At 42.9% G+C, this 17,154-nt stretch overlaps 1 protein-coding gene across 7 annotated transcripts in view; it reads right to left on the bottom strand.

Moving 5' to 3' along the window:
- hao2 (hydroxyacid oxidase 2 (long chain)) overlaps nucleotides 1–17,154 on the bottom strand; it is a 97,500-nt gene that overhangs the window by 13,621 nt on the left and 66,725 nt on the right. For all 7 annotated transcript variants that reach the window (XM_063050712.1, XM_063050710.1, XM_063050711.1 and 4 more), the window contains 3 exons: nucleotides 8,260–8,412; nucleotides 2,930–3,081; nucleotides 730–1,013 (listed from right to left, as the gene is read on the bottom strand). In XM_063050712.1, the coding sequence (XP_062906782.1) occupies nucleotides 730–1,013; nucleotides 2,930–3,081; nucleotides 8,260–8,390 (567 nt within the window). In that variant the 5' untranslated portion in view covers nucleotides 8,391–8,412. The remainder of the gene's footprint in view (nucleotides 1–729; nucleotides 1,014–2,929; nucleotides 3,082–8,259; nucleotides 8,413–17,154) is intronic.

Here is a 17,154-nt window from a genome sequence, read left to right as displayed (position 1 = left end):
AATAGAGGTCTTCAGCACCAAACTCTTGCCTAACGTTTGGGCAATGCACAATGGAACCTTTAACTTTACATCACTACCTCGATCAGCACATTGCCAGAACAAGGAGGAAATGGCGCAGGAAGAGCAAATGGGGTAGATTACATTCCTTTTCCATCTCTCTTCAAAGTGCTCACTGTTCTGCCTACTTTTTGTTCATGAGCATTAAATCTTGCCTAGGTACAAGCTGATTAATCAGCAATCATCATCTCAACTATCTCCTAGCTTCATCTGCATTTGGACATTTCAGCGGATTTGTGTCAGTCTCAGATGGGGAGACTGTTTAACTTTCCCCTCCAAACGATGTGACACTGAGGATAACAACCAACACAGATCAGGAATTGTACAACACACATAAAAGTTGCTGGTGAACGCAGCAGGCCAGGCAGCATCTCTAGGAAGAGGTGCAGTCGACGTTTCAGGCCAAGACCCTTCGTCAGGAATTGTACTGAGGGCAGCCTGCAAGTATCACCACGCTTATGGCACTAACGTAGCATGTCCACAATTTACTAACCCTAACCCAAGTGGGAGGAGACCAGAGCACCTGGAGGAAACCCACAGAGTAATGGGAAGAACATGCAAACTTCTTACAGACAGTGGCAGGAATTGAACCCCGATCTTGATCATGGCTGTAAAGCACTGCACTAACTGCTTTGCTAAAGTATCACCCTAAATACCTTGAACCATTTATACCTCAAAAACGCCATCAAAGTTTTTTACTTTGAGATGAGGTGGTAGCTTAAAGTTGTTCCTGATGTCATTTCTCCGCTTTCCGGTATAAGGGACATCCACGGTTAAGACAATGGCCTTGTATCCACATGCTTCCACCCGATGTACTAACTGCTCTGACAGTTCATGGTTTGGGTAGACATAAAGTTGAAACCAACGAAATCCATTTGGAGCTGCTGCTGAAATCTCCTCCGCTGAGCAGGTAGCATATGTGCTGGCAATGTAGCAAGTATTCATGGCTTCAGCAGCTAAAAGAAAAACATTTTAACTTGTTCTAAGTGGACTGTAAAATTTTGGTATACCTTGATTTTGAAAAGATTGTGTTAAGAGTCCTCCATCAATTGGTACCTTACACACATTATACAAATGTGCCATGTTCCCCATCGAATCTTTTATTGATGCACCACAGAAGCGTCCCATTTGGATGCACAATGGTTTAGTATTACAACTGTTCGGCAAGTGACCACAAGAAATTGCAAAGCTCTGCACATCACAGAAACCGGCCTTCCCTCCATGGAATCCGTCTCTATTTCTCACTGTCTCAATAAAACAGTGGCAGCTTATTCAAAGATCTCATCCATCCAGGGTACTCTCTCTTCTCCCCTCTTCCATCAGGGAGAAGATACAAAAGCTTGAAAATATGTACCATCACTATGAAGAACAGCCTCTACCCCACTGTTATAAGACAATTAAATAATTCCCTAGTTCTCTAAATGGGACTCTTGACTTTACAGTCTACCTCATAATGATGTTGTACATTATTATTTACCTGCACTACATTTTCTCTGCGGCTAGTACACTTTATGCTGTATTGTTATCACTTTACCTTCTCCCTCAGTGCACTGTATAATGATCTGATCTTTAGGAACAGTATGAAAGGCAAGCTTTTCATTGTATCACAGTACATATAACAATAACAAACCAATTCCAATTACATTCATTTCAGCTCAAGAAAAACTATTGTTTTTATACCCCTTCACGGATATTTAAGGTATCTTTTAAAATCAGAAACTAGTTCAGACATTTTATTCACATTCCTGTATTCCTGGAAAGCATCTTGCATAAATTTGCCACATATTTGCAATAGGATGCCTTGTGCCCTATTATACTGAATTCCAGGACAAGGTGGCATGAGTGATTTACACAACTTCTGACACCATGTCATAGCAGGTGGGACATTGGGTTGCTCCACCCGAATCCTTTCCAGGAGAACTAAAATTTTATTGTAACCACACTATCATTAAAATCAACATGAACATGCATTTCTTGCACCTGAGCTATTGGACACATTCATTATGGTGGACAAGTTCCATCACATCATCGTTTTCTGTTTGGGGCATGAAAATACCACACACATTTTAATCACACACACAATATGCTGGAGGAACTCAGCAAGTCAAGTAGCACCTGTAGGGTGGAATGAACAGACTTTGGGACTGTGGCCATACATCAGGACTAGAGATTGAGGAGGCAGACTCATCCCTCCCCACTGACCTCCCTCCAGGCACACATCTCTGCAAGCGGACAAGTGCTACACCTGCCACTAACACTCCTCCCTCACTACCACTCATGGCTCCAAACTGTCCTTCCAGGTGAGGCGACACTTCACCTGTGAGTCTCTTGAGGTCACCTACTGTGTTCGGTGCTCCCGGTGCGGTCCGCTACATTGGCGAGACTGCTTTGTGGAGCACTTTTGCTCTGTCTGCCGCCAAAAAAAAGCAGGATCTCCTGGAGGCCACCCATTTCAACTCGACTTTCCATTCCCATTCTGGAATGTCTGCCTGTGGCCTGGTCTACTGTCATGATGAGGCCTAACTCAGATTGTGGGAACAACACCTTCTGATGAAGGTTCTCGCCCTGAAACGTCCACTGCTTATTCCCTTGCATAGGTGCTGCTTAACTTGCTGAATTCCTCCAGCAGTTCATGTGTTTTGCTCAAGATCTCCAGCACCTGCAGGGTCTCCTGGGTTTCAACTTTCTAGTCACTTGATTTTGATGACTCATTTAATCATTTATCCTGGTAACTAATGGAAATAAATATGACACCCAAAAGGTACATTAGGAATGTATTATATGCCTGTGTAAGCATTCCTTTCTTCACACATCACAATCAAGTAAGTAAGTAGTTATCTTTTTTTGAAAGAAGATGTTGGTGATGAAGTACCACGAGCTGTACTCATCTCGCCATCATGCCATGCCAAACAGTGGAAAGCAGTGGGTGCAATTCCTATGGGAAAGCTGATCTCTGTGCCCTGGATGGTTGTCCTCGTGTCTGTTATAGAAACATCTCTCAGCATTCGGGGACGCAGACGGATCCTGCAAAGTTACCAAACGTGTGAAATTAGTTTAAACTCTTTGATCCATTTAATTATACAATTAGTGGCCACTTGTTGAGGTATAGGAGATAACTAATAAAGTGGCCACTGAGCATATGTTTGTATTCTTCTGCTGCTGTATCTCATCCTCTTCAAGATTCAATGTGTTTTGCCTTCTGAGATGCTCTTCTGCACACCACAGTTGTAATGGATGGTTATCTGAGTCACAGCCACCTTCCTGTCAACTTGAATCAGTCAGGCCATTCTCCTCTAATCTCTCATGATCAAGGCATTTTTGCCCACAGACCTGTTGCTCATAGAGTCACAGAGAAGCACAGCCAGAAATAGGCCCTTTGGCCCATCTAGTCCACACCGAAAACCATTTAAACTGCCTACTCCCATTGACTTGCACTGGGACCACAGCCCTCCACACCCCTACCATCTATGTACCTAAAGAAACTTCTCTTAAATGTTGAAAGTGAGCTTGCATGCACCATTTATGCACCATCATTTCACACTCCTACCACCCTCTGAGTGAAGAAGTTTCCATTCGTCTCCCAGTGGCCACACATTTTAATTCCACATCCCATTCCCATTCTGACATGTCTATCCACGGCCTCCTCTACTGTAAAGATGAAGCCACACTCAGGTTGGAGGAACAACACCTTATATTCCGTCTGAGTAGCCTCCAACCTGATGGCATGAACATTCACTTCTCTAACTTCCGCTAATGCCCCACCTCCCCCTCATACCCCATCCGTTATTTATATACACACATTCTTTCTCTCACTCTCCTTCTTCTCCCTCTGACTATACCCCTTGCCCATCCTCTGGGTTCCCCCCTCACCTTTTCCTTCTTCCCAGATCCTCCTGTCCCATGATCCTCTCGTATCCCCTTTTGCCAATCACCTGTCCAGCTCTTGGCTCCATCCCTCCCCCTCCTGTCTTCTCCTATCATTTTGGATCTCCCCCTCCCCCTCCCACTTTTAAATCTCTTACTATCTCTTCTTTCAGTTAGTCCTGACGAAGGGTCTCGGCCTGAACCGTCGACCGTACCTCTTCCTAGAGATGCTGCCCGGCCTGCTGCGTTCACCAGCAACTTTGACGTGTGTTGCTTAAGTTTCCATTCATGTTCCCCTTAAACTTTTCACCTTTTACCCTTAACCCATGACCTCTGGTTGTAGTCCCATCCAACCTCAGTGGAAAAGCCTGCTTGCATTAACCCAATCTATACCCCTCATAATTTTGTATATCTCTATCAAATCTCCTCTCAACCTTCTACATTCTAAGGAATATAGTCCTAACCCATTAATCTTTCCTTATAACCCAGGACCTCCAAACCTGGCAACATCCTTGTAAATTTTCTCATTCAACCTTGTTTACATTCTTCCTCACTGGATTTTTTTGTTGTTGTTCACACCATTCTCTATAAATCTTGACTGTGTGCATGAAAATTCCAGAAAATTAGCAGTTTCTGGCACAATCATTCCACAGTCAAAGTCATTTATATCAGCCTACATGCTATCAAAGCCATGTACACAGAAAGGTGCCAGTAAGGGCCGGGCCAGTAGCATCATGAAGGATCCCACCCACCCTCCTTATGGACTTATTCCCATCAGTGCAGAGGGTCAAAAGCAGTTAGTTTCCCCAAGCAGTAAGGACATACAGTCAATCTATGTATATAAGCTATTTTATGTATTTATATAAATTGTGTTTTTTTATTACTGCTTTCTTTATCTTACTGTTTTTTTATGCTGCATCAGATCTGGAGTATCAATTATTTTGTTTTCCTTTTCCCTTGTGTAATGGAAATGACATTAAACAATCTCGAAGTTTGAAACACTGTTCTTCCCCACTCTATATGTTTGGTCTGAATAAAAACAGAATCTCTTGACCATATCTGCAAGCTGTTATGAATTGAGTTGCTGCCACATGATGGGCTGATTAGATATTTGTATTAGCATGCTGGTATACCAGTGTACGTAACAAAGTGGCCTCTGAGTGTGTGTCATTGCCATTAGCTCCCTTCATAAGCTCAACTGGCTAAATTGCTCTAAGATAAACTCCTCAAGTTGGGTTCAGAGTATTGCCCAAGAAGAAGAGAAAAAGAAACGTGGAGGCAGAATTAATCTTGTTACTTGGTAGACTACTAATTTTTCTATTTAAGTAAATTAAGTCAAAATCAGGGGTGTCCCTACCTAATATTGCATTATGCCTCCTGTGCAGAGGGAAAAAAAACTACAATTAAGCACAATCCCTTCTAATAACTCAGAAGAGCTTTTGTTTTATTGTACTTACCAAACCAATAGCATTAGTGGTAACCCATGGTGAGGATGGAGATAAGCTTTTGATTCCTGGCCCTTCTGGATCCCACTCTGAGCATGTGACTAGCAGGGTCCTAAGTGGAGGCTGCAACTTGTTGGGTTATGTTTATACTGGTCTTTGTTCTCTCACATGTGGCGATTTGCCCCACTATATGATGAACTGAGGCTTTGGGCCTACTCAGGGATTCAGAGTCTATGGACTCAATTTGGTTCAGAATGCTGTTGCTTGCGTCTATTGTTTGCATGATTTGTGGCTTTTCTCTTTCTCTGCGCATTGGGTGTTGGTCTTTATTTTTCAATTGGTTTATTTTGGGTTTTCTGCTTTGTCTGTAAGTAGACAAATCTCAAGGCTGTATAATTTATACATAATTTGTTAATAAACGTACTTTGAATCTTTGATGGGTGAAGCAGACTCTGGTGGAACATTAGATCAGTGAAATAAACTGATCGATTTATGTCATCTTCTCAAGGCTATAGTGGTGGTCAGTTGAAGTGGAGTGAAAATAACTTAAGAAAAGAAACCATGTTGATGTGGTACATTATAGACCTTCCTGACTTTCTGCCATTACTAATATGGTGGTAAGAGTGTTTATCATTGAGAGTAAGCCATTATATGTAGTGGATGCTGTCTGTGGTGCAAAGTTATGGAGGAAAGAGAAGTATTACAGGACCAAATGACCACAACAGCTCACCTGGCTGTTCATGAACTGCCAACATATAGGCTAGGAGTGATTTATACTCCTGCTCTTGGAATACTTAACATACATATTACTCAATTATTTTGCAGTTACAGTGTGTAAGGCTAGATATTTTAAAAGAACAAAGATAGGTTTTTGTTAGGAACTGGGATAATAAGGAAGAATTTGGGAAATATTAGGAGAATATAGGCAGATTAACAGAAAAGAGTTTCAAACGAATGAATGTGCACAATGAAGAAAAGAAGTCATGAATGGAATGAAATAAGGATGGGTAGGAATTGGCAGAATCAATGTCATGTCAGGATGAAAGGATTACTTTCATTTGCAATTTCACTAATAATATTTAATAACAACATAGGGCTGTAATCAGAACTGTTTCTGTCTTTTCAATGGTCCGCCGTGGTATCCTTACACGAATTTAACATTGCTAATACAGTAAAAGTGGCCTTTGGAAAAGGGTAACAAGATTCCGGTGAATATGAAAACAAATATATTTTGTTAGTTGAATTTCTGTAACATTTTTACACCAAATGAGGAGTAATAACTCCACATACAGCATCAATTTATATTAAAGCCATAGAAATGACAGAATTGTATCATAAAAAAGGGTACATAGATCAAAATTAAGTCTTTACTTAAACAAAAATCTTCAAGATATTGAGTAGCGAATGTCATGTCTCTGATGCCTATTTCTCCTGCAATCCTCCTGTTAAAATCAACATGAAAATTATTGGAGTCAATAGCAGCAGAAATGATTTTCAGAGATCCATAGGCTCAATTAAGCCTGTTGCATTTTAAAGTGTTGGACTTTGATTAGAATTCTTGGCCACTTTTAAGTTAGTTGAATGGGAATGGAAGGGAAGGTGCTTGTGAAGTAAATATAGAAATATAGAAAACCTACAGCACAATACAGGCCCTTCGGCCCACAAAGTTGTGCTGAACATGTCCCCACCTTAGAAATTACCAGGTTTACCCATAGCCCTCTAGTTTTCTAAGTTCCATGTACCTATCCAAAAGCCTCTTAAAAGACCCTATTGTATCTGCCTCCACCACCGTTGCCAGCAGCCCATTCCACGCACTCACCACTCTCTGCGTAAAAAACTTATCCCTGACATCTCCTCTGTACCTACTCCTCAGCACCTTAAACCTGTGTCATTTTGTGGCAACCATTTCAGCCCTGGGAAAAAGCCTCTGACTATCCACACGATCAATGCCTCTCATCAACTTATACACCTCTATCAGGTCACCTCTCATCCTCCGTCGCTCCAAGGAGAAAAGGCTGAGTTCACTCAACCTGTTTTCATAAGACATGCTTCCCAATCCAGGCAACATCCTTGTAAATCTCCTCTGCACCCTTTCTATGGCTTCCACATCCTTCCTGTAGTGAGGTGACCAAAACTGAGCACAGTACTCCAAGTGGGGTCTGACCAGGGTCCTATAGAGCTGCAACATTACCTCTCGGCTTCTAAATTCAATTCTATGATTAATGAAAGCCAATACACCATAGCCTTCTTAACCACAGAGTCAACCTGCGCAGCTGCTTTGAGCGTCCTATGGACTCAGACCCTAAGATCCCTCTGATCCTTGACACTGCCAAGAGTCTTACCATTAATACTATATTCTGCCATCATATTTGATCTACCAAAATGAACCACTTCACACTTATCTGGGTTGAACTCCATCTGCCACTTCTCAGCCCAGTTTTGCATCCTATCAATGTCCCACTAAAGTAGCCCAGGAATTCTTCAGATATTGAGGTTAGACAGTGGCAGGATAAGGCAAAGCCATCCCTCTCAAATCGAGTTTTGCTGTTGTGTGCAATTCCATTGGAAATAGCTTCTCTCTGGATCCTAGCATCCATTGGATCCAGCAAAACTGACATTGTGGAATCTTCTCCAACACACAATGTTTCAGATCTAAAGAATGCAGTGTTATTTTGAATTACAGCAAGTCCTAAAATTCTACAGTTAATTATTTCTTTGGTGGACGAAAGCTCAGAAATAGTCATTCACTAATTCCATGCTATCACCTAACCAAATGGAAGAGCAGATGTTACTTACTAGACCATATGAAATTTCATTTCCTATAATCGTTCAATACTACCTTATTCCACAATTCAGGCATTTGACTCTTGTAAGCTTTTGACATAATACAAACCTTTTAAAAGCCATCAGATTGTCATCTCTGGTACAGCACTCATCAGCTCCGGCAGCGTAGAATTCCCAGATGGCTTTGGGTAAATGTTCTTTTGCATACATCTCAAAGTCAGGCAGACATACCAAAGGCATCTCTGGGTCACACACAGAGGTCCTGAAACAATAGTGTTGCAGAAATATTTTAACACAAACCTCAAATTCTACTACTATTACAGAAGACATTAACGATTAATATGATGCACAGAGAAAGTGTGTCATCTCAACTCACAGGTAGAAAGAGTTACCCATGAAGTAAGATTTGCTTCTCGGTCAAAACCCTTACTCCAAACAAGAGAAGATCTGCAAATGTTGGAAATCAAAGTAACACACACAAAATGCTGGAGGAACTCAGCTGAGACCTTCCGGATCCTGATGAAGGGTCTCGGTCTGAAATATCAACTGTATTCTTTTCCATAGATGCTGCCTGGCCTGCTGAATTTCTCCAGCATTTTGTGTGCGTTGGCCTTACTTCAAATAGTGTCATTTTCTGTCCTGTGCAGAGACACTTCAGCAGTTTTCAAATGCACAGCGGTAACCAGTGTTATTAAAGCCTATGTAAAGAATAGAAAAAAAGTGCAGCTTTACAATGAACAGCATTTAGGAACTGTCTACAAGTTGGCAAGAATGTTGGATGAAATTTAAAAAGAAAAACAATATAATGAGTAAATAGTACCTGCAGAAGAAAATTTTACTAATGCTGGAAATCTGAAATACAGCTTATGATTGTGTTTCTTTCTTGACAGATAACGTCTGCTGGGTATTTCCACCATTTTGAATGGCAGCTGGAAAATAAGTGTAAATCTTTCCCGAAGGACCTCGTTCCACAAGATTAATTATCCTTTTCTTATGATGCATAAAACAACTTTAGGATCACCTGTTGCCTAGTTGGCAGCTCAGTGTACTGAACCAAAACAAACCTCACAAATGCTCTCCAAAATTCATCCTCCACAAAATCACTTGGTTTCACTCACGTACATATAGATTAAAGCCACTTATGATTATGAAAGAAGTCTTGTGACATGCACCTCTGCTTTCCTGTTTGCTGCATTTCCTATATTACCGCTACTGTCTGGTGGGGTGGAGGGGCTAGAGATAACTCCCACCTTACTGTCTATCCTTTCCTGCTTCTTGCACTAGCTGGACTTAATTTTCTTAATCGATATTGTCTGTTTTTCTTCTTTTGCTATTGACAACAGTTACTCTGCAGCCATGTCACTATAGCAGCGATCATATTTGTTTACATTTATTTGCACTGTTTATTCATCTAATTTATTTTAAAATACTTAACACTTTTATGTTTATATTTGTCTTGGTAGCATTCTGAGACACCATCGCCTATTTGTCTCGTTACTTTTTCTCTTTTCTCTATCTGTGATCACCCTTGTTGGTATGCCCTTCCTGACACAGTTTGATGCTGCCTAACTCCATTGCAATCTTGCATTGCTTCCTTACCTTTTAACTCAACCACAGCCCTCTATATTCATTAGCAACTCGGCTCACTAGAATGTTAGTGCTAACTTGACAGGAACTCAGCAATGGTAGTGCCATTACACGAGACAGGTAGGTCGTTAGCATTTCATACATTTTTCTAAACATTCCAGCAGGATTTTAATGATCAGAGTTCCGTAGATGACATTGAAACCTTCCTACAGTAGCAACATCCAGGAGAATACTAAGCAACTCCAGAGCCCAGGACTGTTCATTACTTTTATGTTACATATTAAACTGCAAGTAATAAATCACTCATTTGAAAAATGCCGATATGTGCTGAAAATTAAATTTGTCTCACACCAGCACTTTAGCCCAAATCAGGTTCAAAGGCTGCAAGCTCCATCTCTGCTCACCTGTTAGATCTCCGTTGCAGGAATTAACAGGTTAGTCTTCACGGGTTCACTAAGCATGAATCTGTTGTTACCAGAAAATCTTCCTGTACCTCATGAAATGGAAACAGGAGTCCCTGAGGTCCTAAAGCCTGTCTAGTAATGGAAACTGCGCCACTTTGTAACTTCACCGTAGTGGCTTTAGAACAACAAAGAGGAAAACTGAAGAAATAAACAATACTGAATACAACTAGCCACTGAACATTTTCTCAATTAATGATTTCCAACTAAAATTAATGGTAATAAAATGAAGTGTTGCGATCTGTGCGCTGCCCTCTGATACTGCCTGGAATGTGAAGAACATACTGAGTCCTGCCATGCTGTGTTGTCTATCTGGTTGACTTAATGCTATTGAGCTTGTGTTTCAGAGTGCAGGTTAAAAGGCAAGGATAACAGGCTTAGGGAACCTTGGTTTTCAGCAGCTTTTGAAGCCCTGGTTAAGAAAAAGGAGATGTACAGCAGGTATGGGCAGGCAGGAACAAATGAGGTACTTAAGTATAAGAAATGCAAGAGAACACTTATGAAGGAAATCAAGAGAGCTAAAAGAAGGCACAAGGTTGCTCTAGCACACAAGGTAAAGGAAAATCCTAAGGGGTTCTACAGATAAATGAATAACAAGGAATAGCAAGGGACAAAATCGGTCCTCTGGAAGATCAGGGTGGTAATCTGTAAATGGAATCGAAAGAGATTGGGAGATCTTAAATGGATTTTTTGCATCTGCATTTACTCGGGGGTTGGTCACAGAGTCTATAGATGTGAGGTAAACCAACAGCAGGGTTATGGACCCTCTGCAGATTACAGAGGAGGAGGTGTTTGCTGTCTTGATGCTGTTACGTACCCCATAACTGGGTTGCCAAACCAGCAGAAATGGACTACTAGTTGGAGTCTGGTTTAACAGAAACTAATAAAGTTTTATTAAAGAAATAAGTAACACAGTACTCTAATCATAAGGATATAAATGCAACAGGTTAGCAATGATAAAACACACATGTACACAGAACTAGGGTAATAGGAATCAACCAAGCTCTATCGCAGTCTAGGGGTAAAATGATCAGTCTCAAGTGACGCAGAGTTCAGTTCAGCTTAGTACAGTTCGCAGTAATCGCTGTTGTGCTATTGGAGAGAGAGAGAGAGAGAGCGAGAGAATGCAAATTTTGATTCAAGCAGAGCTTTCATGTTCTTCGCAGTTGGCTTTCTGGCGGACCCTTTTATGTCTTCTATCCCGCTGTGGTCACCGACTGTGACCCTCCGTTCCAGATACGACCGTTCTTCCGCAGTGAACCCGGCACCCAGGCAAGGGCGGACACACACACCAGGTTCCCGCCGATCGTACCTTTTCACCCTGTCAGTCTATGGTCGGTTCCCTCGAACCAGACCTCCAAACTGCCACCAACTTGTGGGGGCACACCGCTCTTCCTGGGTCTCGTTATCTCGTGGTGTGTGTCGTGCCTTAGCGAACTTGTTCGTCTTATCCCCCTACTGGGGTATCGCCTGTCCATCAAACTTAAAACAGTTCAGGTTCAAAGCAACCAGTCTGTCAATACTCTGAATTGTGTCTCTTTTCGTTATCTCTCTCCTCTCTCATTAACATTTTGAACGTTTCTCCATTTGTCTCCTTATCTCTCTCATCAGCATCAATCTTCTGATAACTTGGTTTTTCGTCACACCCCTATCCTTCAAAGGATTCTTACCGGGGTAAAAATAATGGGCATGAATACATTGTTAGATACACACTAATATACATGGTCATCAACTATTCGGCTAATACAGAGATCTTTAAGTTTTCAACACCTTGACAGACAGTCAGCAATCACGTTTTCCATTTCTTTTATATGTTTTATTTTAATATCAAGTTCCTCTAAGACCAGGCTCCAACTTAGCAACCTTTTGTTTTTATCCTTCATAGTGGCCGAAAACACTAATGGGTTGCGATCAGGGTAAATTATCAGTGGTTTCTGTGCCGGACAAATATAACAAAGGTCGTCCCACACAAACTTCGCATTCTTTGGCAAGAGCTTAGTAAGAGGGAGGGTAATATCCACAAAGTTTTTGCAAAACTTCTGACAGTACCCCACCATCCCCAAGAACCTTCTCAGGGGTTTCTTGTCTGTCGGGGTGGGGACTTCAGAGATAGCCTGCACCGAGCCTGCATCGGTGCCAGCTGCCCCTGTCCTACCATAAATCCCATATAAGTGACCTTCGCGTGGCCGAATTCACTTTTTGCGAGGTTCACTGTCAGGCTGGCTTCAAACAGCCGTTTAAACAGCTCCACAATGTGCTTGTCCCACGCGTCACTCCAGACCACTAAATCGTCAATATACGCTTCTGCGTTCTTTAGCCCTTTTGTCACTGAATTAGTCATCCTATAGGGGTGTTGCTTACTAGGCTGACCTGATGTGACAACAATACCATGTACCGGCTCTTTGCATCGCCTCGGGACATCCGGACATACGTGTGCATGCCGGGTAATTAGCTTTCTCAGCGGCTCGCTCTGTTCGGGGGTTAAGGGAGAGACCTTATCAGCAAAGCTGTCCAAAACAATAGAGTTCTCCCATCTGGTCGGCACCATACTTATCTTTACAAAATGCGTTTTCCCCTTATCAGGTGGCACCCTAGCCTCATTAATTTTCGTGATAACACCGACTAGGTCTGCTCGCTAATTGTGGCAAGCTGTTAACATATCAATAGCCTGTAATTGTGTTAGCTTATGTCTACAATAGTCAATAGCATCCTTCCTCCTGTGCGGCCAGTAAAACTCTTTCATGATTCTATCGACTGTCTTCCTCACCCCAAAATGTCCACCGAGGGGTATCTTGTGGGCCAGTTTAAAAATCTCATCCCCATTACTTTTCAGCACTACCACCTGGTGCACCACCCCCCATTCCTCATCTGCGGGCACGATACTTGGTCTCCATTTCCTCCTTAGTACTCCCTCCTTCACATAATAGCCCACTGGCTCCCTTTTTAATTCTGCTTCGGAGAGAACTGTCTCCGTCAAAACCATCAGCTCCTCATCTCGTTCCTGTGCCTGTATAAATTCCTTCCTCGCTAATGATAAATCTACCTCAACTCCCTTACTTCCTTCCGTTTCACTACGCCCCTTCTCACTTTCTAACCCCTCCTGGTACAAGGCTGGTAAAAACGTCTCAGCTAAATCTACTTTCGCTTCAGCAGCCTTTCTGGACATGTGCCGAGTCACTGCGCAAACGGGATAAACCTGTGAGTCTATGCGCGGGCCTCAATCCTGGTAGGCTGGTTTGTTAGCTTTACTGCTGAGTACACATTTCCGCCTGCAATGTCATTACTGAGTAAGACCTCCACGTCTTCCATCAGTAGTTCGGGCCTCACCCCGATTGTGACCGGTCCGGAGACCAAGTCGCTTTTTAGGTGTATCTGGTGCAAGGGTACTGCTTCAGTCCCTTTCCCAATGCCTTTTATCACCCTGACCTCCCCAGTCTGGGTCTCTGAACTAAAGTCTAACACACTCTTTAAGATCAATGACTGATAAGCTCCAGTGTCTCTCCAGATCCGTACTGGAACCAGGTTTAACCCCTCCTTCACCGACACCAATCCGGTCAAGATAAACTCCTCGTGCCCTTCCTGAACTTTATCAGACCTCTTCTCCCCTAGTGGTTTGTTTGCCAGATCAATACAGCCAGTTGGAACCGTCGTTTTTCCTTTCCCTGTCTCCTTCTTTGGGGCAAAGCACCTTGATGCAAAGTGACCGGCTTTCCCAGGATTATAGCATACGACCCCAGGAGACTTCCTACCAAACTGCTCCCGGTCTTCCTTATCCTTCTAACTAGTCCCTGGCTTACTTTCTGACTTTTCTGGCGGACTCTCTCCGCCCCTCTTGACTACCCTTCTGGTAGCTTTTACTCGGGGTAAACTTTGCTTTGTGCGTTAACGCGTAATCATCCGCTAACTTAGCAGTTGCGGCTAAGGTTTCTGCCTCTTTCTCATCTAGGTAGGGTCTCATACCTTCAGGGACACAACCTTTAAACTTCTCAATCAGTATTAGCTGTAGCAGTCTGTCATAATCCCCATTGACCCCTTTCGAGGCGCACCAACGCTCACAATACATCTGCATCTCATGGGCAAACTCTAAATATGTGCGGCCCCACTGCTTCCTCGCATTCCGGAACCTCTGCCAGTATGCCTCCGGGACCAATTCATAAATCCTGAGGATGGCCTCCTTCACCACCTCATACTTCTGGGCATCTTCTGTGGACAAAGCCGAGTAAGCTTGTTGGGCTTCTCCTTTAAGTACGCTCTGAAGCAAAACAGCCCACTTATCCCTCGGCCGGTCCTGACTTGCAGCAACTTTTTCAAAATGTGGAAAGTACCGATCAACATCGGCCTCCTCAAATGGGGGAACCAGCCTAACCTCCTGGGTTGCCCTGAACCCTCCACCTTGGTTCGGCATGGGCCTCTGCACTAGTGTCATCTTTAACTTCTCCAGCTCAAATTCCCTTTCCCTCTGTTTCTCTCTCTCTTCTCGTTCTAACTGCCTGTCCCTCTCTTCTCCTTCTAACTGCCTGTCCCTCTCTTCTTGTTCCAGCTGTTTTACCCGGAACTCATCCTCAAGTGTCAATTTTTCCATCTGCAGCTGTACTGCTTCTCCACCAGCTTTGCCCATAGACACCACCTCCAGCTCCCCGTGGGGAAACACACCTTTAGATACATAATGCTCTATGATAGCTCTGTGCATCTCCGCTCTCCTCATTGTCGGCTTCCCCTTAAAAAGATTCAACCATTTGGCAAGTTGCCAATTCTGATTTCCTGGCATCCTCTAATGCCTCCAAGGTTGGCGCCTTTAGAAATTCCTCAATCTCCATTTCTGCTGTTTGCCCTTTCTTTCTTTCTGGAATTTTAACTCAATCAATTTACTCAGTCCCAAGTTTGGCGTTCAAAATCGCGGACGAGAACCCCAGTTATGTTACGTACCCAAGATCCCCACTTATGTTACGTACCCAAGAACCCCACTTATGTTACGTACCCTGTAACTGGGTTGCCAGACCAGCAGAAATGGACCACTCGTTGGAGTCTGGATTAACAGAAACTAATAAAGTTTTATTAAAGAAATAAGTAACACAGTACTCTAATCGTAAGGATATAAATGCAACAGGTTAGCAATGATAAAACACACATGTACACAGAACTAGGGTAATAGGAATCAACCAAGCTGGATCGCAGTCTAGGGGTAAAATGATCAGTCTCAAGTGATGCAGAGTTCAGTTCAGCTTAGTACAGTTCACAGTAATTGCTATTGTGCCATTGGGGAGAGAGAGAGAGAGAGAGAGAATGCAAATTTTGATTCAAGCAGACCTTTGATGTTCTTCGCAGTTGGCTTTCTGGCGGACCCTTTTATGTCTTCTATCCCACTGTGGTCACCGACTGTGACCCCTCCGTTCCGGATACGACCGTTCTTCCGCAGTGAACCCGGCACCCAGGCAAGGGCGGACACACACACCAGGTTCCCGCCGATCGTACGTTTTCACCCTGTCAGTCTATGGTCAGTTCCCTCGAACCAGACCTCCAAACTGCCACCAACTTGTGGGGGCACACCGCTCTTCCTGGGTCTCGTTATCTTGTGATCTTGTGGTCTGTGTCGTGTCTTAGCGAACCTGTTCTTTTTATCCCCCTGCTGGGGTATCACCTGTGCATCAAACTTCAAACAGTTCAGGTTCAAAGCAACTGGTCTGTCAATACTCTGAATTGTGTCTCTTTTCGTTATCTCTCTCTTCTCTCATTAACATTTTGAATGTTTCTCCATTTGTCTCCCTTATCTCTCTCATCAGCATCAATCTTCTGATAACTTGGTTTTTCATCACAAGGTAAATTAAGATAATAAATCCCCAGGGTCTTACTAGGTGTTCCCTTGGACCCCGTGGGAGGCTAGTGTATAAATTGCAGAGGCCCTAGCAGAGATATTTAAAACATTCTTAGCCACAGATGAGGTGCCAGAGGGTTGGAAGATAGGAAATGTTGTTCCGTTGTTTAAGAAAGGCCCTAAGAATGTCAGGAAATTATAGGCCAGTGTCTGACATCAGTTGTGGGGAAGTTATTGGAAGGTATTCTAAGGGACTAGATATATATGTATTTGGACAGAAAGGGACTGATTAGGGATGGTCAGCATTGTGTGGTGTGTGTTGTGCCAACCAATCTTACAGAGCTTTTTGAGGAAGTTACCAGGAAAGTTATTGAAGACAAGGCAGTGAATATTATCGACCTGGACTTTAGCAAGGCCCTACATGGGAAGTTGGTCAAGAAGGTTCAGTCGCTTGGCATTCAAGATGAGGTAGTATATCGGATTAGACATTGGCTTCGCAGAAGAAGCCAGAGAGTGGTCATAGATGGTTACCCCTCTGACTGGAGTCTGTGACTAGTGGTGTGCCACAAGGATCAGTGCTGGGTCCATTGTTGTTTGTCGTCTATATCAACGATCTGGATGATAACATGGTAAAATGGATAGGGAAATTTATGGATGACACCAAAATTAAAGGTGTAGTGGATAATGAGGATGACTATCAAAACGTAGTGGCATCTGAAATAGCTGGAAAATTGGGCTGTAAAAGGGCAGATGGAAATTAATATAGACAAGTGTGAGACGTTGCGCTTTGGGAGGACAAATGAAGGCACATCTTACGTGGTGAGCAGTAGGACACTGACGAGTGTGGTAGAGTAGAGGGATCTGGGAATACAGATCCGTAATTCCTTGAAAGTGGCATCACAGTTAGGTAAGGTCACAAGGAAAGTTTGGCCTTCATGGATCAATGTATTGGTTATAGGAATTGGGATGTTAATGTTGAAATTGTATAAGACATTGATGAAGCGTAATTGGAGTATTGTGTGCAGTTTTGGTCACTTGCCTAAAGAGGTAAATAAGACTGAATAAGTGCAGAGAAAATTTATAACGATGTTGCCAGGATTGAAAACCTGAGTTATAAAGAGAGATTAAATAGGTTAGGACTTTA

This window comes from Mobula hypostoma, chromosome 6 (assembly GCF_963921235.1).
Source record: "Mobula hypostoma chromosome 6, sMobHyp1.1, whole genome shotgun sequence".
Taxonomy (NCBI): domain Eukaryota; kingdom Metazoa; phylum Chordata; class Chondrichthyes; order Myliobatiformes; family Myliobatidae; genus Mobula; species Mobula hypostoma.
The sequence above is the reverse complement of the archived record's forward strand: the minus strand, read 5'-3'. Positions and strand labels throughout refer to the sequence as shown.